This window comes from Chiloscyllium plagiosum, unplaced genomic scaffold (assembly GCF_037043375.1).
Source record: "Chiloscyllium plagiosum isolate Xiang-an unplaced genomic scaffold, Cpla_swu_hap1 HiC_scaffold_5, whole genome shotgun sequence".
Taxonomy (NCBI): Eukaryota; Metazoa; Chordata; class Chondrichthyes; order Orectolobiformes; family Hemiscylliidae; genus Chiloscyllium; species Chiloscyllium plagiosum.
The window spans coordinates 79930681-79955088 of NW_028270143.1; the positions used below are offsets into that span (position 1 = coordinate 79930681).

General features: G+C 38.8%; 1 protein-coding gene across 10 annotated transcripts in view; it reads right to left on the bottom strand.

Moving 5' to 3' along the window:
• Positions 1-565: 565 nt before the first annotated feature.
• steap2 (STEAP family member 2, metalloreductase) overlaps positions 566-24408 on the bottom strand; it is a 64929-nt gene continuing 41086 nt past the window's right edge. For 8 of the 10 annotated variants that reach the window (XM_087987354.1, XM_043690365.2, XM_043690364.2 and 5 more), the window contains 2 exons: positions 21174-21338; positions 566-1576 (listed from right to left, as the gene is read on the bottom strand). In XM_087987354.1, the coding sequence (XP_087843480.1) occupies positions 1292-1576; positions 21174-21338 (450 nt within the window). In that variant the 3' untranslated portion in view covers positions 566-1291. Of the gene's footprint in view, positions 1577-14039; positions 14145-15334; positions 15461-21173; positions 21339-24408 lie in introns of those variants that run through there. The other 2 variants (XR_015757228.1, XR_015757229.1) reach the window with 2 other exon arrangements.

Consider the following 24408-nt stretch of genomic DNA (forward strand, 5'->3'; position numbering starts at 1 on the left):
ATGCCATGAAAATCAGTCTCTGCTAAAGTCAAATGGAAATTCATCCTGTAATTTTTATTGCACATAATGACTAGTGTGTCATCCACTCAAATATCAGACTGAAGTGTAAATTACAACACTGATGTGTTTAATGAAAAGTAATAAAACTAATACATATATAGCTTACATAAATAGCTATATGATAATTATGAATGCTGCACATTACTTACTGTTGTGCCAAAAACTGTGCTGAATTTATGTGATAATGCAATGATATACCATTTAGTCCATGGTAAGTAACAATTCCTTTGAAAATTTGATCTACATTTTTACACCAATTGCCATGCTTCTATAGTGATTTACTCTTGCAAATCCTAGTTTCATTGTTCTGAATTCTTATTCTACTGTTGGAACATTTTAAATTCCTAAACAAAAATCAAACATGAAATGAACACTAAAATTACTTTGTTGTCAAATCAGTTGCATTAATGTTATTTTGTCCTTCAAAACGTTTTGATTATTATCATGTTTTAAAATAAATTCAAAGTTAAGGAGCTATATCTAATAAACACAACTTACGCACATGTAATAGAACAGAAATTTAATGAAATGGTCATCCTAGTTTACCAGAAGCAGAATTTTAGAAAAAACAAATGCCAGTACAGACTAAATCGCCAACCACGTATCTCATCACACTGTCTGGTACAACAATATAATTACATCCTGAGCCTTTGGCGAGCAATCTCCATTTCCTTAGCAATAATTTCCTTAAATTGTTAAATAAACTTAATTTTCACATTATTATACAGAAAATACATTTTAGCATGGCATTTGAAGTAATGATTATAAAGAGCATTCCTGGCAATGCTCGAGACAGGTAAGGTTAATCAAATTTTCTCCCAAGTAAGCAACAGAACAGGAATAAAAATATTTAACAGATTCTTCCAACTGTGTGCAGACATCATATTACTAAAATGTTTACCATTACTAATCACTGCACTTTACCATTTAAATACTGAACTAATTTAATGTATTTAACTTAAAATCTGGCATAAACAAAACAGACAATTGAATCATCTCCTTCTACTTATGAACTGAGTTCATCTTTTGAGATAAACCATGAATTCTCACAAACTATTCACTAGTCTACAATTAATACAGAATCCATCATTAGCCAGCAGGCAAAGAAACACAGAGGAAGTTCCAAAGATGATTTGTCTATAACTTACAGCGTATTTAAACAAATTTAACACAGAGGTCTCAATTTCATAAACTTGAATGGCTTTGAATAGAATCAATGTTTGGCAAAATGTCACATAACAGTTACTCTTTCTGGAGATGCTTGAAGAAGTATTGTTGAAGTATCATTTGTGAATTGGCTCTTTTCCAAACCCTTGCGTATTTTCCTCAATCTTCTCTTGATACATGGAAGCAACAAAATAAGTTTCCCAAGGATAACAGTGAAAGGCAGAATAAGAGCTAGTATAAAGTTTGGCGGCATGTAAAATCTGTAGTACTGCTCCTCAAAGGCTCGTTTCCATCCATAAATCAGAACATGGAAGGTGCTGATAAGAAGGGCCACATAACCAAGTGTAGACTTCAGGAGAAAAAAAGAGATATTACTTTCTTAGTAAGATCTATTGTAACTATTTTTTTCACTATTCACTTTATGAAATGCTGCTCACAATGTTTCTCTAAATAGTAGCTTTTAGTTGAATCATATGCTGTGAGGCACGAATATTAATACATTAATTCTGGATCATGTGCTCTTCTTTCTAAACATGACACACAGGTCCTTTAAATGGAAACAATGTAGGAATCCATAATGCATCAGTTTTTACAGGATTAAAGAACTATAGGAGGAAAATAAAAGAGTTTTGTCCATGATGCATTATTAATTGGATTCAATCTTGCTGCTCTTCCAAACTTCCAGGATTGAAACTAAGGGCAATTTGATAAAATATTTATGGTGGTATCAAAGATGGTCTTGCTGACATTCATGTCACACACAGGTTTAGTAGGCTGCAATGATATACTTCCACCTGCTAAATATTGGTAAACATTTAATGCAATTATGTGCTTATTATCCACTATTTACCTCTGGATTTCAGGATAGTTATATAGGTTTTAAGCACATAAAGGTACACTCTTTTTAAAGGTGATGGAAAGTCTGCTTTCAGAACTAGAGAATATTCTTGCTGAAGATTATAAAAACCCAAAAATTGCAATGGTGGAAGATGTAATTTTGTCTCATGGTATCTACATTAATACCCTGTTTATAACTGGTGTTTAGAATCATCTGGGTCAGATTTTATTAGATTAACATATGCATTTCTGAGGTATAATTTCTATGTAATTCATTTATTACAAATGATAATGGATTTATTCTCGTATAGCTGGAACTGATGAGACAACTGTTGTATTATGCTGTGCAGGCTTTAAATGTTCATACTTTGAACACTGTGTTTAAATGAATGCAGGAGAAAAATAAGTAACAGTAAATGAATCCAAGAATACCACAGTAGGGGCAGAAATATCCTCTGTCTTGGGAAATCTTCAGTTTCAGTGTACAAAATTGTGAGATTGCAATAAATTCACATAATATCACAGTAATAATGCTGGTTGGATATATGATTACTGTGGTACAATACTACACATACACAGGTGAGACTAAATTCTTTTAAAAACTGGTTTTGCTCAGCCATATCACTTTTTCCCTAATGTTCTCTTTGCCCATTACAGACAAAATCATTTTTTTTCTCGTCCTGTTTTGCTACTAAAGGTAGGCAGAGGCAGGAGCATGGCTCCCACAGCTGTTCCCTGCCTGAGCTCCCAGTGTTCCCAGCAATTCCTGAAGGGCTTTTGCCTGAAACATCGATTTTCCTGCTCCTTGGATGCTGCCTGATCTGTTGTGCTTTTCCAGCACCACATCCTTGACTCCCAGTGTTAGTCCCAGTCCATGATCTGATCAGCTCAAGTCTCCTAGATTCCTGGTTACTGGGGTCTGATATACCTCCTATCCCAAACTCTGGGGAGAAGAAGTGTTTTCAATTTTGTTAGTCTATTTATCTATAATGAATATATCTCAAAACCTAATCAAATAATTCAATAAAATTCAGTACACAGCTACAACATGGCTTAAAGAATAACTGAAGTTATAGATCCAAACCCTGGAATTCCTTAAAGGATCTTTTAACATTGGGAGAAAAGATAAATTGACTTCTTTGAGCAATGTCATGTATTATTTTATTTAGAATGTTTTAATCGTTTTAGAATGTTGCAGGTTGTTTTAGCTACTTTGATGGCATTTGTCACATCTATCAAATGCAAGCAGAGTTTTCAGTGCATATTGTTGAATGTGGATTGGCCTGATATTTCCTCAATGAGATGGAAGATTATAATAAAATATTAAAAAACCTTTGAAGTTATAGAGTGCACAGCCACACAGAGAAAAGTCACAAGGAAGAGATGCGTGATTGTAATAACAGTGTTAACACTGAGTGCTATCTTCAAATGTTTTTTCCTAATTCACCATTTAACTTTTATTTCAACTATTCTCTGATTTAATTTATTTTAACTAACATCCTTTCCTTACCTTTCATTAACCAGCTGTCAACTCTGAAAGTAAGATTGCTATTTATCTCAAGGCTACACATATCATAGATTCTAGAGTGCTACAGTGTAGATGCCAGCCAGGTAGAATAATTTGAGCTGACAGCAGAGAAAAAGACCATTCATCCCATCATGCTTTTGCTAGATTTGTGAACAGCTATTCAAAATGGACCCACATCCTAACTTCTTCTCCATAATCTTATGAAATAGTCCTCTTTAATTGCATTTTGTAATTTCTTAGCAATTGATTCCACAACCCTTTCAAGCAACATGATGGAGTCTTAACCTTCCATATAAATTTAGACTGATTTTTCCCTTCATCCTTCATCTAATTCTTTAAATTTATGACATTTTCTTCCTCATGTATTTTGGCAGTCAAATTAGAAAGGAATGCAAATAAGGAAAATACACCCGAACAACACTGTTTCCACATTTACACCAAGTAATACTGAACAGCAGGGACATTCAAATATTCTTGAGCATTCATAGTGTTATGCCAGGTTTCCAAATTGGCAGAAAAATTGCATTTTAAAATGCTTTTGAGAATACTTGGGTTTTCATTTCAATATTGTATAGAATACAAACACTTTCCAACAATTCAAATAGTGTGAGACCTCCCAAAAGGGCATAGAAGCTCAACCAGACTGATCCCAAGAGGAATTTATCGGCCTTGCTGTCCCAAGACACCTTCAATAATTTCAGTGTCATAAAATTTAAAAACAGGAAAGAGGCTTTTTTAAGAACATCTACCTATTTGGAACAACAGAAGTCCAAAACACATCAACACTGAAAGACTTTGAAGAAAACTTATAGTTTTTAATTAGTGATGTTTCTTATTCTCAATAATAGACCAATTTCTCCATGATAAATTCCAGGACTTAAGGATAAGCAAATCAGAGCAGGACTTATACACTTAATAATAGGATCCCAGGGAGTCTTGCTGAACAAAGAGACCTTGCAGTGCAGGTTCATAGTTCCTTGAAAGTGGAATCGCAGGTGGATAGGATAGTGAAGAATGCGTTTGGTATGCTTTCCTTTATTGGGCAGAGCATTGATTATAAGAGTTGGGAGGTCATGTTGTGACTGTACAGGACATTGGTTCGGCCACATTTACAATATTGCATGCAATTCTGGTCTCCTCCCTATCAGAAAGATGTTGTGAAACTTGAAAGGGTTCAGAAAAGATTTACAAGGATGTTGCCAGGGTTGGAAGATTTGAGCTATAGGGAGAGGTTGAATTGGCTAGGGCTGTTTTCCCTGGAGCGTCGGAGGTTGAGGGATGACCGAATAGAGGTATATAAAATCAGGAAGGGCATGGATAGGATAAATAGACAAAGTCTCTTTCCTGGAGTGGGGGAGTCCAGGAGTAGAGGGCATAGGTTTAGGGTGAGAGGGGAAAGATATAAAAGAGACCTAAGGGGCAACTTTTTCATGCAGAGGGTGGTACAACACCTCACCCTAGTTCCAAACTTCCAGCTCAGCACTGTCCCCATGACTTGTCCGGACTTGTCCTACCTGCCTATCTCCTTTTCCACCTATCCACTTCACCCTCTCCTCCCTGACCTATCACCTTCATCCCCTCCCCCACTCACCCATTGGTACTCTATGCTACTCTCTCCCCACCCCCACCCTCCTCTAGCTTATCTCTCCACGCTTCAGGCTCACTGCCTTTATTCCTGATGAAGGGCTTTTACCCGAAATGTCGATTTCGCTGCTCCTTGGATGCTGCCTGAACTACTGTGCTCTTCCAGCACACTAATCCAGAATCCATATATGGAATGAGCTACCAGAGGAAGTGGTGGAGGCTGGTACAATTGCAACATTTAAAAGACATCTGGATGGGTATATGAATAGAAAGGGTTTGGAGCGATATGGGCCAGGTGCTGGGAGGTGGGACTAGATTAGGTTGGGACCGAAGGGTCTGTTTTCATGCTGTACATCTCTATGACTTTATGTGAGTAAATAACCTCACACCAATTTCATTATTCCATTTTACAATAGTTTAGTTTTAATTTTCGGAAACTGTTGGAGGATGGCAATGTCTTGAAATGTAGCATAAATTAAGAAATAGAACATCAGCAGCTTGAGTTCATTTAGGCATCTGATTTTAAAATCTGGACGAGTGAATGGCAATTATTCTGTTATCTATCTCAGCGATTTCTCTCAGCTTAATGTATCTGTGTATAAAGGAACTCTGTTTTCAACTATATTCTTTGAAAATCCCAGCAACACCTGTCCTCCCCATAACAATCAGAGAGGTACATCAAATCAGAGTTGTATACTCTAATTAGAAGATATTTTCTCCAACCAGAAAAATAAAGGAGTGCTTGATAGTAATTTTATTATAATCCAACTGAAGTAGAAGACTGAGATTAAGACATAAGGATAGAATTCTAGCATAAGCATGATGGGAGCTGTCAGCTCAAATGAGTCTATTTGGCAGGCATCTAGAATCTATGATATGTGTAGCATGAGATAGATAGTGATCTTACTTCCAGATTTGATTGCTGGTTAACGAAAGGTGAGGAAAGGGTGTTATTTGAAATAAACTAAATGAGAATAGTTGAAATAAAAGTTAAATGGTGAATTAGGACAAAAAAACATTTGAGAGGGGCACTCAGTGGAGTGATATCCCTGCCATTATTAACACATAGAGGAAGTTTAAACTATTCTGTGCATTTGAATGGGAGCCAGGCAGTGAGATACCATTTTCTGACAGCAACTGCTGCTGGTACTGTCCTGTGGTGCTGCCTGTAAATAATACCTAGCATTATGTTATGACCCATTATCTTAGTGGATCATCGTAAACCAGGCCTTGCTGTTCCCAAACTCATACCAAATGTTAGAAGGTATTTTCTAAACTATATGCAGTGCCCCAATTTACCTGACTTTCAGACCACAGGAACATAGGAACAAAGTAGGCCATTCAGCCCCTTGAGCCTGTTCTGCCATTCAATGAGAACACGGCTGATCTGTGGCCTAAATCCATATACCTGCATTTGGTCCATATCCGTTAATAATTTTGCTTAACAAAAAATATCTATCTTAAACTTAACATTAACAACTGACAAAAGTTGATAGAAACTATAGACCAGGTTTAAGTACTGAACAAAAACTATTAACTATTTGAAGTAATTAGAGTATAGCTACTGATAGACAATAGACAATAGGTGCAGGAGTAGGCCATTCTGCCCTTCGAGCCTGCACCACCATTCAATATGATCATGGCTGATCATCCTTAATCAGTATCCTGTTCCTGCCTTATCTCCATAACCCTTGTAAACAGATATAAATCATTGGTATATAAAACTACTAATTAAAACTATAATCCCCTTATAAAATCCCCTTTACACACACACACAGACATGCCAGCCAGTGGGTTTTGCTTCCAATTCAGATGTTGAGATGATTTTTCTTTGCTTGGCCAGACCCTTTGTGTTCAGTTTCCCTTCTCTTTTCATTGGTTGCCTCCATTGGTTGTAAGAAGTACAGAGTGACTGATTCACTTGAAAAATGTCTAAGATTTATTAACTCAATACGTCTCACAGCAACACTGCAGGAAAGGTAATTGGTTTTCTTCACGTTTAATCTGAGTTTTTACAACAGGCAGCTTCCCCTGGGGAGATCAATTGCATACATTTCTATGTCTTTATCTCTCTCTGTGTCTCTGTAACTTGTTTCCAGTTCCAGCCTGCTCTGTTGACTGAGAACCAATTGGCTACACTCATAAACAACCTGTCGGTTCCTAATCATTTGCACATAGCAGGAATCCATTGTCACACAAAAAAGGTTCACAACAGATAACAAATTCCTTGCCGTGAAATTATGCAAATATTGAGATAAATTCCTAGATTTGAAAAAAATTCTTTCTCACTGCAGTCCACAGTTTTTAAAGACACAAAAATTAAGACACTGAACAGTAAAACCGACAAATTTATCTTCTCCTTTTGTGGGGTTAAGGGCTAATTATAACTTTAAATATAGCTCCTGAACATGTGCATAAGATGATATGTTATCGTGACATCAGATTACATTGTACAGGATCCTTGGTCTGTAAGGTTACAGAAATGTTCTTTTTATATTGTGATGTTCAATAAAGCCCATCAATGTTCACTTGATGGTGGACCTGATCTTACTACATGGTGGTAATGTTGACAACACAAACAAAACCTGAGGCAAATAGCAAATCACAGAATCTGTACAATGTGGAAGCCAAAGACCATTCCACTTAGAACCACCCCCCATTCTATTCTGTCATCCTGCATTTCCCATGGCCAATCCACCTAACCTCCACACCTTTGGACTGTGGAAGGAAATTGGAGAACCCAGAGGAAACCCACACAGACACAGGTAGAATGTGCAAATTCCACACAGACTGTCACCTGAGCATGGAATCGAACCCAGGTCCCCAGCACTATGATGCAGCAGTGCTAACCACTGAGCCACCATGTTGCCCCAAATATTGTGTGGAGTGAAGCCCAGCAGTAATACAAAGATATGGGTAAAGTACAAAGTGAATCCAGCCTAGGAATATGTGGAAAGAAAGTCAGAAAGATGGCTTATCAGCAACAGGGAGCATTGGATGAAGGACATCAAAGACAACCTAGGTACCGTAGTGAGGGACACCAACACAATACTGACAGAATGTGCAAAAGGCATGCAGCAAGGAACACAAAAAGCTGTAAGAAAGCCAACCAATAGATTACTATAGTTGGAGATCTTTACAGAGAGAGAAAAATGTACAAGAAAGGAATACAAAAAAAAGTGCAGTAAAGTAAAAGAAATCAGTCACATTTGTCCACATATTGAGTACACTTGACCATGGACAAACTTTATCAGATCCTCTGGATTATGCACAGATTCCAGACCAGGCCTTGAATTGGAACAAATGGAACCCATGGTTTAGCTGATAGCACACTGCTTCAAGTATCAGTAAAAACATGGACAAAGGACAGATCAATTTACCGTTGTGTATGACTGTCAGCATTGGCAATACCATTTTTATTAAATAGGGCAAAAATAAAGAGATTGCAAAATATCATGATATATAACACAGGCTTTTGATTCCTGTTTTAGGCAAGTAAAACCATCTTGTACACCACAGTTTAAACAGAGCAACTAGGAGCCAGGGAAACCACTGATTCATTCATAAATATGTATCACCTCACAGACAACTGTTAATTTGGATCAATGAACAAAGTTCATATGGGACCATATAGCATTAGGGTTACTTGATGAAGCTTTATCTGAACTTTTACAATTTAAAGATTTCACATTACTAAAACCATTCAGATTACCAGACAGGCTGGTCTTCGTGAGGAGAACAAATCTTTGATCCAAGGGGGACAAAGAATAATTTGTTTCTCATTTCCTATGCAGGCAAGTTACTTAGTTGCTGACAAATGGAGGCCCTTGAATGGCTGTTAATTGACTACTTAAGGGCCTAAACTGGTGATGAGTTGAGAAGGTCTCACAAGGACCTTCCTGTCTGGCAATTAATGGCTGAGGTGGCAAGAAAAAGGTGAGTATCTCTCCATTATTGAAATGAAGAGAGACTGATAAGCTCTAAAATGCAGAGAATCTGAGTACATTAGTGCATTGATGAGCCAGCTCACTCATTATATATTCTTCTCACCACTAACAGATGGGGCAAAACTGTATCCTCTGTAACAGAAAGTTCAAATGCTGTCTCCTGCAGATCCTACTCATCACCATAAATACTCTTGCACAAATGCTGAAATACCAATTTTGATATATTATGAAATGGTGTTGGAGGATGCAGAATCACTGTGTGATTTTATGAAGTTTGATAATCATATAAAGCTTGGCAAATGGCAGAGTTTGATCCACCTTTTAGTATATACATATTTTCTCTTAACAGTCAACTAAGCACTGCCCTCACTGTTGAATGTAGATTATTCTTCTGCAAAGCAGATTGGAAATAATTTCAAGAAATTAATGGATGTCCTGGGCTAATGTTTACTGGGAGCCAAGAGATGGACTAACTGTGCGGTAAGACAGGAACAGAGGCGTAGAAAGGCATTAAATGGGCATAAGTCTTGCGTGTACATCCAGCAAAATTTCTTATTATAAGAGGCAACACTCTGCAGAGTATAATCTCATGAGCTGCTGTGTTGCCTCGTAAATAATTTCTCCTAAGCTTTTCAAAAAAGGGGAGAAAAGATTTGGGTTTAAGTTAATGTAAAAGGGAGCTTTTAATATTCATGGGTTCATACTATTCAGAGGAATATAGCAGCAGTGAGAATTAAAAATGGATAAACGTAAATCTTTAGAAGTGGAAGACATACTAATAAAGCTGTAATGGAAAACGAATGAGAGTCTGAATTTTATATCAAAAGGCATTGAATGCTATATTTGGGCAAAAAATTTGTTTGATGTACTCCAAACATCAGAGTACATAAAATAACCTAACACTGCAACTGCTGCAGCTGAATGGAAGCTATTCCAAATGAACAGCCAGTCAAAACTTTTTCTTAAAGTTTCCATCTTCCTTTTTATTAGAAAAGATTAATCATGTCTAGACATGTACATGTTTAATACATTTTATTTAGAACTGTTCCTTCACAGGATGTGTCTATAGCTTTCATTGCCCATCACTAATTGCCCTTGAGGTGATATTAAGCTGCCATCTCAAATTGATAGCCATGATGTGGAGGAGCCGGTGTTGCACAGGAGTGGACAAAGTTAAAAATCACACAACACAAGTTATAGTCCAAAAGGTTCATTTGAAAGTACAATCTTTCAGAGCGCTGCTCCTTTATCAGATAGCTAGTTGGGCAGGATCATAGGACACAGAATTTATAGTAAAAGATCAAAGTTTCATACAACTGATACTATCTATTGAACAAACTTAGATTGCTATTAAATCTTTAATCATTTAGAATGGGGATGCAGGTTTTGATTAATATGGAAATCCCAGAACTTCTTTCAAGTCACAGTCCTGTGATAATTTATGGTTTTATCAGTATTAAAAAAAAGGTGACATCTAAGCTCAGACAATGCATTAAAGGTGTGAGGTTAGAGTCAGTCTGTGTCTTAACTTGGAGTTAGACTGGTTTTATTTCCAAAGTAGGAATTTATAAAATGTCACATGGACTGACTGCCTACAGATTGTGTGCTTTTTGAACAAAATAGAATATGTCTGCAAAGACAAATCTGCAAATGCAAATTTATCATATAGACTTATCTGGGTGTGTGTGAGAGAGAGGGAGAGTGAGTGTGAGTGTGTGCACATGTGAGAAAGTGTGTGTGTGCGTGCTTGATATGGTGTGTGCACAAATGTGATAGAGTATATGCCTGTGAGAGGACGTGCGTGTTACTGTGAGTGTGAGAGAGCGTGTGTATGAAAGAGAGTCTGTGTGAGTGTGATTATATGTAAGAGTGTGTGTGTATATATGTGTTTGTGTGTATGAGTGTGTAGTGGGGTCACCTGTAGTGTGACATGACCCAACATCCCGATTGAGGCTGTCCTCATGGTTATCAGCCTCTGCTCAGCAACCCTGCATTGTTGTGTATTCTGAAGTTCGCCCTGGAGGACGGTCAGCTGAAAATCAGAGGCTGAATGTCCTTGACCACATACTCACTCTTTCTCGCTCTCACACACACACACACAAAGCTAAGTCTGTGCAGAGAATTTGCATTTGCAGATTTGTATTTGCAGATATATTCTATTTTGTTCAAAAAGCACACAATCTGTAGGCAGTCAGTCCATGTGACAGTTTATAAATTACTACTTTGGAAATAGGACCAGTCTGACTCAAGGTTAGAACACAGACAGACTCTAACCTCACACCTTTAATGAACTGCCTGAGCTGAGATGTCACCTTTTTTTTTATACTGATAAAATCTTAAATTCTTTTGGGATTGTGACTTGAAAGAAGTTCTGGGATTTACATATTAAGCAATCGAAACCTGCATCTCCATTCAAAGTGATTAAAGACTTAACAGCAATCTAGTTTTGTTTAATACATTGCATTTGTTGAATGACACTGATCTTTTACTATAAATTCTGTGTTCTATGATCCTGCCCCATTAGCTACTTGACGAAGGAGCAGCTCTCCGAAAGCTTGTACTTTGAAATAAACCTGTTGGACTATAACCTGATGTTGTGTGATTTTTAACTTTGAATTAGTAGGATATGTATAACATAAAGATTGTTTTCTACAAGTATTCACTCTCAATAGTTCATTGTATCTTACAGTAGCGAAATCTTGTATGAACTCATCTAATTCAATAACGTTGTTTACAGAAAGAGATCTGTCAATCCTACCTTTTCTCGCTTATATGTGACTCAAGATCCACAGCAATGTGGTTATCTCTTAAATTTGTCCTGAAGTAGCCTAACAAACCCCTCAGATATAGCAAACGGCTTCAGAAAAGTCAATAAGGAATGGAACCAGGCCTATAAGCCAGCATCGATTTGGCACTGGAAATGAGAGATTTTACTCTCAGGACTGTGGACTGTGAACACCTCTCTCCACAGATGCTGCTGGACCTGCTGAGTTTCTCCACCATCAGTTTTTAGTTCAGATCTCCAGCATGTGTGCTACTTTGCTTGCTTTTCTGTGTTTTATCCAGTGCCACTTTTCTTCCAGGTAAGCACATCTTGGTGCTGCTCTGCTCTTCTCTCAAATAGGATTTATATTTTAATCTCTGTGTATAGAGTCATAGAGATCTACAGCGCAGAAACAGACCCTTCTGTCCAAGTCATCCATGCTGACCAGAAATCCTAAATTCATCTAGTTCCATTTGCCAGCACTTAGCCCATATCCCTCTAAACCTTTCATGTTCATGTACCCATCCAAATGCCTTTTAAATATTGTTAATATCCCAGCCCCCATCACTTCCTCTGGCAGCTCAATCCATACATGCACCGTCCTGTGTGTGAAAAAGTTGTCCATTAGGTCCCTTTTAAATCTTTTCCATCTCACGCTAAACCTCAGCCCTACAGTTCTGGACACTCCCAACCCAGGGAAAAGACCTCGTCTATTTTCCCTATCCTTGCCCCCCCTCATGATTTTATAAACCTCTATAAGGTCACCCCTCAGCTTTCGATGCTCTAGGGAAAAAAGCCCCAGTCTATTCAACCGCTCCCTATAGCTCAAACCCTCCAACCCTGGCAACATCTTTGTAGATCTTTTCTGAACCCTTTCAAGTTTCACAACATCCTTCCCAGAGGAGGGAGATTAGAATTGCACACAATATTCCAAAAGTGACCAAACTATGAATCTGCACTCCAAGATCTCTTTGTTCAGCAGCAGTCCGCAGGACCTTACCATTAAGGATATAAGTCCTGCCCTAATTTACTTTTACAAAATGCAGCACCTCATATTTATCTAAATTAAATTCAATCTGCCACTCCTCTGCTCTTTGGCCCATCTGATCAAGGTCCTGTTTTACTTGGAGATAACCTTCTTGATGGTCCACCACACCTCCAATTTTGGTGTTATTTGCAAACTTACTAACTATACCGCCTGTGTTCACATCCAAATCATTTATATAAATGATCGAAAAGCAGTGGACCCAGCACTGATCTTTGAGGCACATCTTTGGTCACAGGCCTTCAGTGTGAAAAGCAACCCTCCACCACCACCACTCTCCTCTACCTTCAAGGCAGTTTGTTCACATTCATTGCTTTCTATCCCCCTCCTTGGTGTTTCATCAGTTCTTGCTTTCATAGCCTCACCTCCTTTTTCAGTGACTGTCTCTGGCTCTGACTTAGCTAATGTTTGTTCCAACAGATATTCCATCCTTCATGCTTTGAATCCACCCAGGACTACAGCTATCTCCGAAAATTAAATAGTCTTAAGATAGTAACTCACACAATATCTTGAGGTCCACACTTATTGTCATGCACCACTACATGCATACTCTTGACCTCTGTCTCCATCAGCACCAGCTCATGTTATCTCAAAGTTGTTTACTCCCTCATCCATTTCACTCTTCACTTAATTTGATGATTTATTTAATAACATTTTATTTTCCTTTTAGCTTTTAAGGAATGCCAACTGCAACAACTCACAGATGCTGATGCCCTCTGGATTTTTTCTCTCCTTCTCTCTGATCCATCTCTTCTTCTACACCCACATCTCATTGTGTATTCATCATACTGTCTGATCTTTCCCTCTCTGATGCCAAATGATCTGTCCTCAGCAAACAACCTTTTACCCCCTTCCAACTCCCCCTAAACGAACTTTGTTGGAACTCCTTATCCATCACTACTGTATCCACTTAGGCATAGAGCTGTACAGCATGGAGACAGACTCTTCAGTCCATCTTGTCCATGCCAACCAGATATCCTAAATTAATCTAGTCCCATCTGCCAGCATTTGGCCCATATCCCTCTAAACCCTTCCTATTAATATACTCATCCAAATGCCTTTTCTTAGAACCAACTCCAATATCCATAGGTACCTGTAATGAAACATCAGAAACACCCAGCTGTGCAGGTTTTCTGCTGGATCAACAGCTGTGCAGGTTTACTCCTCGTTTGTTTCACCTCCCGCATGCTTTCTGCTCTCTAGCTCTTCGTCCTTTTTGAAACAAAAGCGTTGGTGTTTTGATCTTTTCTTTCCCCCAAAGTTCCAAAACAATGTAACAGGTTATAAAACAATAATAACTGCTCCAAAAATTCGAGGAAATCAGCTCCTACACTGAAAATACCTCAAAAAAAAAGGAGCAGCTCCTGCAGCCACAATTTTTCCCTGTCTTCCATTTATGATTACCCAGAATGTCTCTTTGGAAACAAGTCCTTTCCCTAATTCATAGAATATTTCACCCATCTCCAATACTCCCCCTCCATCCAGACCAGCATTCTGGTTTCTTAACTGCATTTGATCACTTTATCGAGAACTTTCACCGTGACACAAACTGACTTAATTTCTCAGCTCACCTTTCCTACTCTCAACTTTTTCCACCTGAATTTGTTGAACTCCATTCCCTCAGGTCTAATTTTCAGTGCGAAGCTGTTCTCGTTTGGTGTTCACAGGCTGAGCGCCAATTCTCAGACTCTTTCTCCTATCTTCTCCTGTACCATGAACTCACTACTAAACATCAAGCTGTTGGTTCCAGGAATGCAAATGACCTCATCACCTCTGACAATCTCCCCACTAAGTTTCAGGCCTCATTGATCCCCCAAACCTACACAGCCTGCTTCTGTCAACTGTTCAAAATCCACAAATAGGACTGAACTAGGAGACCCATCATTTTAGCCTATTCCTGTGCTGTCGGTCTTATTTCTTCCGATCATGATTCTACACATTTCCTCTTGTTCCCTTGGTTGCAACTTACATTTGTGATTCTTCTGATTGCTTTATGTTGGTTCCATGACTTCTAGTTTTATGGTCCTAGCCCTTCACCTAGATGTGTAATCCTGCTAAACTTTCATCCCCCATCAAGATGGTCTGAAGACTCCGCTTCTTCCCTAAAGGTTTCATGCAGGTTTTACCATGAAAGTCATTATCGTCCCTATCCAAAAATAGCTGGCTTGCCTGGCTGTGTGAGTGTGCAAATTCTGTGATATTATTCTTCAGAAACCTATGTTCTGCTCAGGCAGCTACAATCAGACAGATAATTCATGAGAAATTACACTCATAGACTAATGACAGCATTGGAATATGTGTAAGGGATGTGTCTATACCATTTAACATTCAAAAGGGACAAAAGATATGCAATCATGTACAGAAAATAGACTACAATTTTAAAGATTTTTAAAAAAAATTACCTTAATTTATTCTGTCTAATAAGATCAAGACAGTGCGGTAACTTGTTATGAAATCCTCGAAACAGGTCACTCATGCAGCACTCATTTTGTTTATAGGCATATAGCCTATCAATGTATTTACGGCATCTATAATAAGACCATAAGAAATAGGAACAGGAGTATGCCATTTGGCCCAACAAAACTGCTCTGCCATTCAATAAGATCACTGTTGATCTGACATTCCTCACATCCATGTTGCTGCCCCTTCACTGTAACTTTTGATTGCCCTACTGATCAAGAATCTATTTATCTCAGCCTTAAATATGTAAAAGATCCCTCAGCTCTGTATGGAAAGGAGTTCCAAAGACACTCAACCCTCTGAGAGAAGCAATTCCTCTTCATCTCAGTTTTAAATTAGCATTCCTTAATTTGGAGACTATCTCCCTTGATCGTAGACTCTCCTATAATGCAGTATAAAGAGAATTGCTCAACTTAAATTCAATTTGAACTTAAATGAGCTCTGTGAACAAAGCATTCCCCAATTGTACAGTTAAGTGCTGTGTACATCAGACATCTGGCCTGATAATATGAGACTCCGGTAACTGATACATTGTATGAATCCAACTGTGGCGTTCAAAGCTCAATTTTAATTTTACAGCAACATCTGTTAACTCAAAATACTTAGAACTTCAGCAGGCATATAGTGCTTAACTAATAATTTGTTAATAATACTGAGAAAAAATAATTAACAAGTTGATCTTTTCCTTACCCACTTATATAACCGGAATCTTTTGCTTAGGAACTGTAACGCGATTTACCTTTATCAAAACGAAAATGTATTTGACAAATACTTCAATGGTTTTGGTTAAAATGTACAAGAAAGGATGAACAGTGCATTCTCTGAAGGCTTAAATCTGAAGTGCACATTCAGATACAATGAGGAGGTATCTTCCAGTGTAGCAAGTTTAGTAGTGAGAGACATTTAATCAACAGGAAGTGGGCAAGTTAGTATCCTGCCTCCTTCCTGATTCAGTCCAGTTTAGGCCCTGAGACAACCTTTCTACCCTCATGTCTATTGAGGTCCTCAACTGTGCAATTAGTGTTGGCATGTTAAGCACTTGAGTAGCACATGATGTTGGACTCTCTTTTAAAAGAGGCGACCGAAGGCTCTCAGCCAGTTGCTCACACCTCATTGTATCCACAAGATCCTACCAAGTAACTGCAAAATTATCTCAGTAGTTCAATAGCTTTAATTTTGAATGGCAAACGGATGAAGAAGATAATTTTACCAATCTTAGCCCATCCAACCAGACAACTTAATATCCATTCTAAGGTTTCTTCCTTCACTACATTACTTTAACAATGTTCATTCTTTGCCAAATTTTCAGCCCTAAAGTTATCTTTTGGATGTGTGAATCTCTGTCCCTTCTTGCAATTTTAAATCATGTTCATGTTAATGTTTGTATTTCTCTAACGATCTTCTTAAGCCCTGGGCAAACACTTTTCTATGCCAGTTTAATGCTGAAAAGTACACATTCTTTCAGTCTTTCCTGATAATTCAGTTCCCAGACATCGACAATCAACCTCCTTGTCTCTGCTGCAAATGTCCTGATGACTGCAAGACAAAATGTAGCAAGACTTGGACAACATCCAGGCTTGGGCTGAAAGTAGTAACTAAGATTCATGACATCATAATGTCAGATAATGACCACCTCCAATAAGAGACAATTTAACCACCACCCCTTGACATTCAATGGTGTTACATCACTGAATCTCTGAATATTAACATTCTAGGGGTTACCATTGACCAGAAATTGAATCGGACTAGCTGTATTAACCTAGTGGTTAGAAGAGCAGGTCAGAAGCTATGAGTACTACATCAAGTAACTCACTTCCTGACTCCCTTAAGCCTGTCCACTATCTACAAGGCACAAGTCAGAAGTATATGGAATACACCCCATTTGACTAGATGAGTGCAGCTCCAACAACATTCAAGAGACTTGACATCATGCTGGAAAAACCCTCCTTGATTTTTTATGAGTACAAAAACATCCAATCCCTCTACCACTGACACTCAGTAAGTGGTAGTGTGTATCATTTTCAATATGCACTTCAGAAATTCACTGAAGATCCTGAGACAGCACCTTACAAACCCACAACCACTTCCATTTAGAAGGACAAGGGCAGCAGATACGTGGGAACACCAGCAACTGCAAGTTTCCCTCCAAACCACCTTCGATGGTCCTTCTCTATCACTGGGTCAAAATCCTATAATTCTCTCCCTAACCTACAGCACATGGACTGCAGCAGTTCAAGAAGGCAGCTCACCACCACCTTCTCAAGGGCAACTGTGGATAAATAAATGAGGGGCTAGTCAGCGATACTGACATTCTATGTGTGAAGTTTTTTTTTCCAAAAAGAGACTTTTTATCAGCAACACTTATTTGGAATATTTATCATTTTGTACTTAACCGCAGTTTTAAGTCATTTGTGCTGTAGAAAGCTTTCACCTCGTCTTTAAATAGAATCTATCACACTGAAATAGGCCATACAGTCCAAGTAGTCCGTGTCAGTGTTATGCTTCGGTTCAGCTTTCTCCCAGTTTATGAACTATTCTCCACTGTGCCATACATTCCTTTATGGTCTTCTTCATATATCAAGCCTTTCTGCGGCACAGTGGCTCAGTGGTTAGCACTGCTGCCTTATAGCGCGAGGGACCCGGGTTTGATTCCAGCCTCGGGTGACTGTCTGTATGGAGTTTGCACATTCTTCAGTGTATGCATGGGTTTACTCTGGGTGCTCCAGTTTCCTCTCACAGTCCAAAGATGTGCAGATTAGGTGGACTGGCCATACTAAATTGCCCATAGTGTTCAGGGATGTGTAGGTTAGGTGCATTAGTCAGGGGTAAATATAGGATAATAGGGTAGGGGAATGGGTCTCGGTGATTTACTCTTCTGAGGGTCAGTGTGGACTTGTTGGGCCAAAGGGCCTGTTTCCACACTGTAGGGATTCTATGATTCTTAAATGTAGCAATGCCAGTTGTTTTGATCAATCCAAGTAGCAGGAATTAGGGGAGGAAACTGCCTTGTGGTATTCTTACTGGACTATTAATCCAGTGATGCAGGTAATGTCCTGCAATCTCACAACAGCAAATTTGAATTCAATAAAAATTTGGAATTAAGAGCCTATGACCATGAAACCATTGTTAAATGTCAGGAAAACCCACCTGGCTCACTAATGCCCCTTAGAGAAGGAAGCTGCCATCCTTACCTAGTCTGGCCTACATGTGACTCCAGAGCCACAGCAATGTGGTTGACTCTTGAACTGCCCTCTAGGCAATTAGGGAGGGCAATAAATGCCGGCCTAGCCACCAACACTCTCATCTTGTGAATTAATAAAAAAATGTTTTTTCACCTCCGCTCTTGTGTTGGCCTGGAAATGGGACAAGTGCTATTTCTTCTGATATGCATTTTCTTGTAAAATTTTCAGAAAATCCATTTTTTGTCTTCTGCAGAATCGATAGACTGGATTCTTTGACTTGAGTTTTTGCATGTGAATGAGTTCAGTAGTGGGAACCTGGTTCTTAGCTGTTCATGTTTGTTCCAAAGGCAACTGCCCATATAAATTAGCAGCTGTATCCACTCATTGTAGGATTTTGGGGAGGTACTTGTCAGAAACCAGAAGTGTGCAGTTTAGACCTTATGATAGCAGATTTGAACCTGGAAGTTCATTTGGATAACCAGGATATCCTCTCACAGAGGGAAGGCACTCTTTTGAATGTGGTTCCAGGTTACTTTTATGAGATGTCAAGTGCTCCTTGGGAGAGGTAAAGCTCCATTTGGAGAGGTCAAGTGCACGTGGGGACTGTTAAACATTGAAAGAAATGCATGTAAGATGTACATAAACGCACTGAAACTGTCAAGGTTTTCAGAGAACTGTGAAGGTATGAAAGAACTCTTAACAACACATTTGAACTGTCAAAAGTTTTCAATGAATGTAGTTTTTATCTGCCTACTAAAAAAATGTGCAGTTTTGCTACTCTGTTGCTATGCTCACATCTGGCTAAGGGCTATAATTATACGACTTGCATTGCAACCTAACATTATCACAGTGTGGTGCCTGTTAAGTGAACACTTTAATTGTCAGCTGCAATTGGTTATAGAATAGAAATATTTGTTTTCATTATAGAATAAGTACCAAGTGAAGTGTTTGTTTCCATAATAGATTAACTGAAGAAATTTTGATATATTGAATACATTTTAATCACTTAGTACTTGTTTTAAATTGTAACTTCATTTATAATCACAGCACTTAATTTTTTGACAGCATTGCTTCTGGGATCTGCCCAAGGTCAATACTAGTTCGGCTGGAATGGTGGGGTCATGGGAAAAGAATGGTGGGTAAGGGCCTATGTCGGCATGACTTGGCTGTAAATCAGCATGGATCTAAAGGAAGATGGGATGAATGGGACTATGAGTTTGCATCAGGGGTATGAGTGGTCATGGGGATGAGTGGAGGAGCATAGAGTAACATGAAGGCAATGAGGAGTTATGTGGTTAGGATTAGAATTATGAGGGGTTATGAAGCAAACTTCCTTCTCAGCTTCATGGCCACGCAACTGCTGGGAGGTTCCATGCATTCCAATTGGTATGGTGATGCATTAACTTCCTTCTATATAAGGGACTGCCATACTCAGAGACAGTGAGGACTGCCGATGCTGCAAAGTCAGAGTCGATAAAATATGAAGCTGAAAAAAGCAGCATCAAAAGAGCAGGAGAGTCAACATTTCGGGCAGGACCCTTCATCAGGATTGGGGAGGGGGAAGGGGGCTGAGAAATAAATAGAGGGAGGGGGTGGGATGGTGATAGGTGGATGCAGGTAGGAGGTAATTGAGATTGGTCAGCGGGAAGGATGGAGCGGGTAGTGGGAAGATAGATGGATAGGTTAGGTCAGGTCAGAGGGGTGGGGTAGGGTGGAGAGTGAGGGCTGGATCTGGGGTGAGTTGGGGGATGGGAAGATTTGGAAGCTGGTGAATTCTATGTTGAGGCCATAAGGTTGTAAGCTCCCAAGGCAGAAGATGAGGTGTTCTTCCTTTCACCTTGGAGGTCCTCACAGAAGGAAATAACATTTCAGGGAACATTGGTATGAGGTGACATAGGTTGGCATGAGGGGTAACACTGGAAGCATTTTTTGTTTTAAACATATTTTTCAAAAATACCATCAACATGGTGCCTGTGCAACAAGACCAGCCTTGTGTCTAGCTTGCCTCTGCACCCAGCAGCCTTAACTCTCATTCTAATGTCACCCAGTCTAACTTTCGGCCACCCTGGAACAAATCAGACCTTCCAGGCCACTTTTTCTCTGGTTTGGGATGTCCTGACTCTGTGCTCCTAATTCAGAAGTGAAAATAAGCCTCACTATTTGAACTTGAAAGTCTGATGCAAGTAGCCAAGTTGAGGAAGGGTTGGAGGATGTCACTCCCAACTCAAAAATAAAAGGGCAAGTGTCCTCCTGAGCTGCTTCTGCAGTACGCTTGCTCAAGTTACAGCAGGAGTCTGCAAGGGACACCACAAATTGCTGGTTTGGGTTCTTCCTAAAATTAGACTCACATTTCATGATTACCCATCTATTTTGCATCTTGGAAAAAAGACAGGAGTTTTAAAAAATGCTTATTGGCTTCTCACTTGCTATTGGAAATCATCTACTTGCAACAGATAAACCCTTCCAACCCTCTTGGTGTATATTTCCACCTAAATGTTTGTAAAGCAATGGACAATTTGAAACAATGTTTAAAAATAGCAATTAGATTAAATTCAAAAAGTTGCACATAATTAATAAATGAAATGAAAGACAAACATACATGAATAAAGTTGAACTCCCTCCAATTCAATGAACTGCTGACTGAAGGGATAGATGTAACTGCCAGCAATGAGAGAAGACCCAGACTCATAATTCCAAAGGAAATATACATTTCCATTCTCCATACCTCCTCTTCATTCCAGGAATTTTCAATGTTGATGTGAACCTATGAAACAATCACAATAAGTCCCTCAGATCAATTCAGACATTTATTTTCAAACCACCCACTTTAATCAAAGCTTGTAAATTCATAAAACTCTCAACACAGATGACATAAATTAGCTTCACCACTGGACATCTAACAATTAATAATTAAATCAGTGCTAAGATCATAAATTACATATTTTTTATACAAACAGAATAATTTGCAAGACACTATAGGAATAATACTTCATATCACAAGGTAAACAATACATAACACCTGGTTTATTGTGTCTTCTTATTTTACTGTACTTTAAAGTATGTTAATACATGAGAAGTAGAGATAATTCTGAAGAAAGTGATGAAATATTGGGTAAGCACAAGACTAAATTGGAACAGAAAACACTTGATTTCAAATTATATGCCCTGTGGGCACTGAATTGTTATGAACTATATTCCAGGCAAAACAACGGCTTGTCATTTGGATTGCAAAATTTAATTTCATTCTGTTCCTATTTCTAGCACCATGGGTGAGTTAATGTATGAAATGGCAACCACACTAAGCATTCTTATTGTGGCATGGGCACTAAGAATGTATGGTATAAACATGCAGAGTCAGCAGATGATGACGTCAATCAGCATATAATACTGAGTTAATGTCAGCCGTGCCCTTATCAACCACAATGCTCCAGCTAATGCTATTTCACATTCACATGTTGCTGGTCAGCCATTCAGCAACAGGAGTGATCACCAGTAGCCCCAAACTGAACGCTTATTTAAAGGTACTATTTGAAGGGAGTATCAATGGGTTAGTTGCTGGTTAATTTATTCTAGCTGCTGCTGTGTTTTGCCTGCAACCAACTTTGGTTGGTAAAGTCGACAAGTCAATGTGTTGAGGCTTACCTGTTATTTGAGTGGTTCAGAGTTTTCAGAATCCTTAGTACACAGCATAACATTGAGATTGAGGAGAAGCAGGACAAGTTGCTTAAACAAGGTGGAGGAGAGGAGAGTAACAGCTCTCAGCAGGAGGCCATGTGTACCGAACATCTTCAGGAAGTAGATCTCAATATCAACCTTAGCAATGAGTAGTATGTGCAATGTCTTCATTTTACAAATGGATGCCCACTGAAATCTGCCACTTGGCGTTAGGTGATGGACTGTTCCAGGATGTTTCAAGGCTGGAGTAGGCAACATTTCTAATATTTCTGCCTACTGCTCTTTAAGGGAGGTCACCGACAAGCTGTAGCCAGAGTCAGAGTAGGGGCAGTGTGCAAGTAGCTTTGCCAGGTTAGTGGGCTTGGCACTGGTACAGCACCTTAAGTTGTGGGTAAGGCACTTTACAAATATGAGCTATATAAGATTGTTACGTGTCTGAATTATTTAAAAATTTCTTGAGTCTGCCTCATAAAAGGCCTGGTAATAACATGGTTGTTAAGGATGAAAAGAAAACCCTGTTTGCTCGCTGGAAAGAGGATGTAATGTATTTGTACTTCAAGACAATGGCATCAAAATCTGTGTTCAGAGTGGTTAGAAAGCTATTGTCTAATGTCCCAGGAAGGTGTTGAGAATATGGGCTGTAAATAGCTTTAAATTGTCCATTTGTTTCTGATATAGAGAATAATTGGGCTCTCAGGGATAGCTAATTAGCTTTACTGCCTGGATACAAGGTTCCTGTGATTTGCATTGCCATAGAATTTTGAAAGGGATGGTGTTTCCAAGACATTCCTGAAACTCTCAGACATTGACAGTTGGCCAGAAATTAGGAGAGGAAATAACCATAGGCTGAAAGTCTCTACAATACACTCTGCAGAACAAAAATGCGGCTTACAAAGAAGACAACATTTGTGATAAGTTGCAATGAAACTGGAGGTATCACTGGGCTTGCAGTAAAGGGGGAATCACAAAGAAAAACCCTCACCATGAATGATAGTTCTGAGGTTAAAAGTTAGCAGACTGTGAAAGCAAAGGAACAGAAGTAAGAACTGGCAACTATGAATCACTTTGAACTGGGTCCAGGAAAATCCAACGTCTGCCTAAAGAATACTGTATACCTGTGAATTGTGTTTTTTTCAGTGTTGCATTAAAAGTGAAAGGGGAAATTGGAAATTTCTGTTCTGCTATTTAAAATACAAGCTGCCCAGTAAAATAAAGCTTCATTTTTCGAATGGTATAATAAAAATCATTAAACATGAAATCTGAACATGTCATCTTATCAGACTCTAGATTAGAGTGGTACTGGAAAAGCGCAGCAGTTCAGGCAGCATCCGAGGAGCAGGAAAATCGATGTTTTGGGCAAAAGTCCTTCATCAGGAATAGAGGCAGGGAGCCTGCAGGGTGGAGAGATAAATGAGAGGAGGGTGGGGTGGGGAAAAAGTACCACAGAGCATCATTTTATCAGTTGTCAATTGGAAGTTAGAAATTTTTTTTTAAAGTTATTGGTCGGTGACAAGGATCATAACAACATCAAAATGTGGAAATGAATCTCAACCACTAAGGGTTCAATTTCCTGAATGTCCAGTTGGTATCTGATCAGGCCCAGCACAAGATACAGGTGAATGCCTTGTATCCTGGTGGCAGTCATGAACCTTCATTACTCACTAGTTTGTGGTGCCACTTTCCAGAAAGGCTTAACTGACTGTGGTTTGGGTGAATCTAATTCTAATTCCACATACAACATTTTCACATCTTGTTTTGCTTGTTACATTCCAGTACTCTCTAAATTGAAATATATAAATAAAATTCACAACAATCACTCCAAACCAATGTAACAAAAAAATCCATCCAATATTCCACACAATAGCCAAATTAGTATACTGTCTTCACACTTGGATTGTGATTATATTTGTCAGTCCTGATGCTCTTATGCAATGCTATCCCAGTGGCTATAGCACTGCTGCTGTTGAAGGCTACTAACTTTCAGTGATGATTTGGAGGTGCCAGTGTTGGACTGGGTGGACAAAGTTAAAAATCACACAACACCAGGTTATAGTCCAACAGATTTATTTGGAAGCACTAGCTTTTGAAGCACTGCTCCTTGTGACAACCACCTGATGAAGGAGCAGTGCTTCGAAAGCTAGTGCTTCCAAGTAAACCTG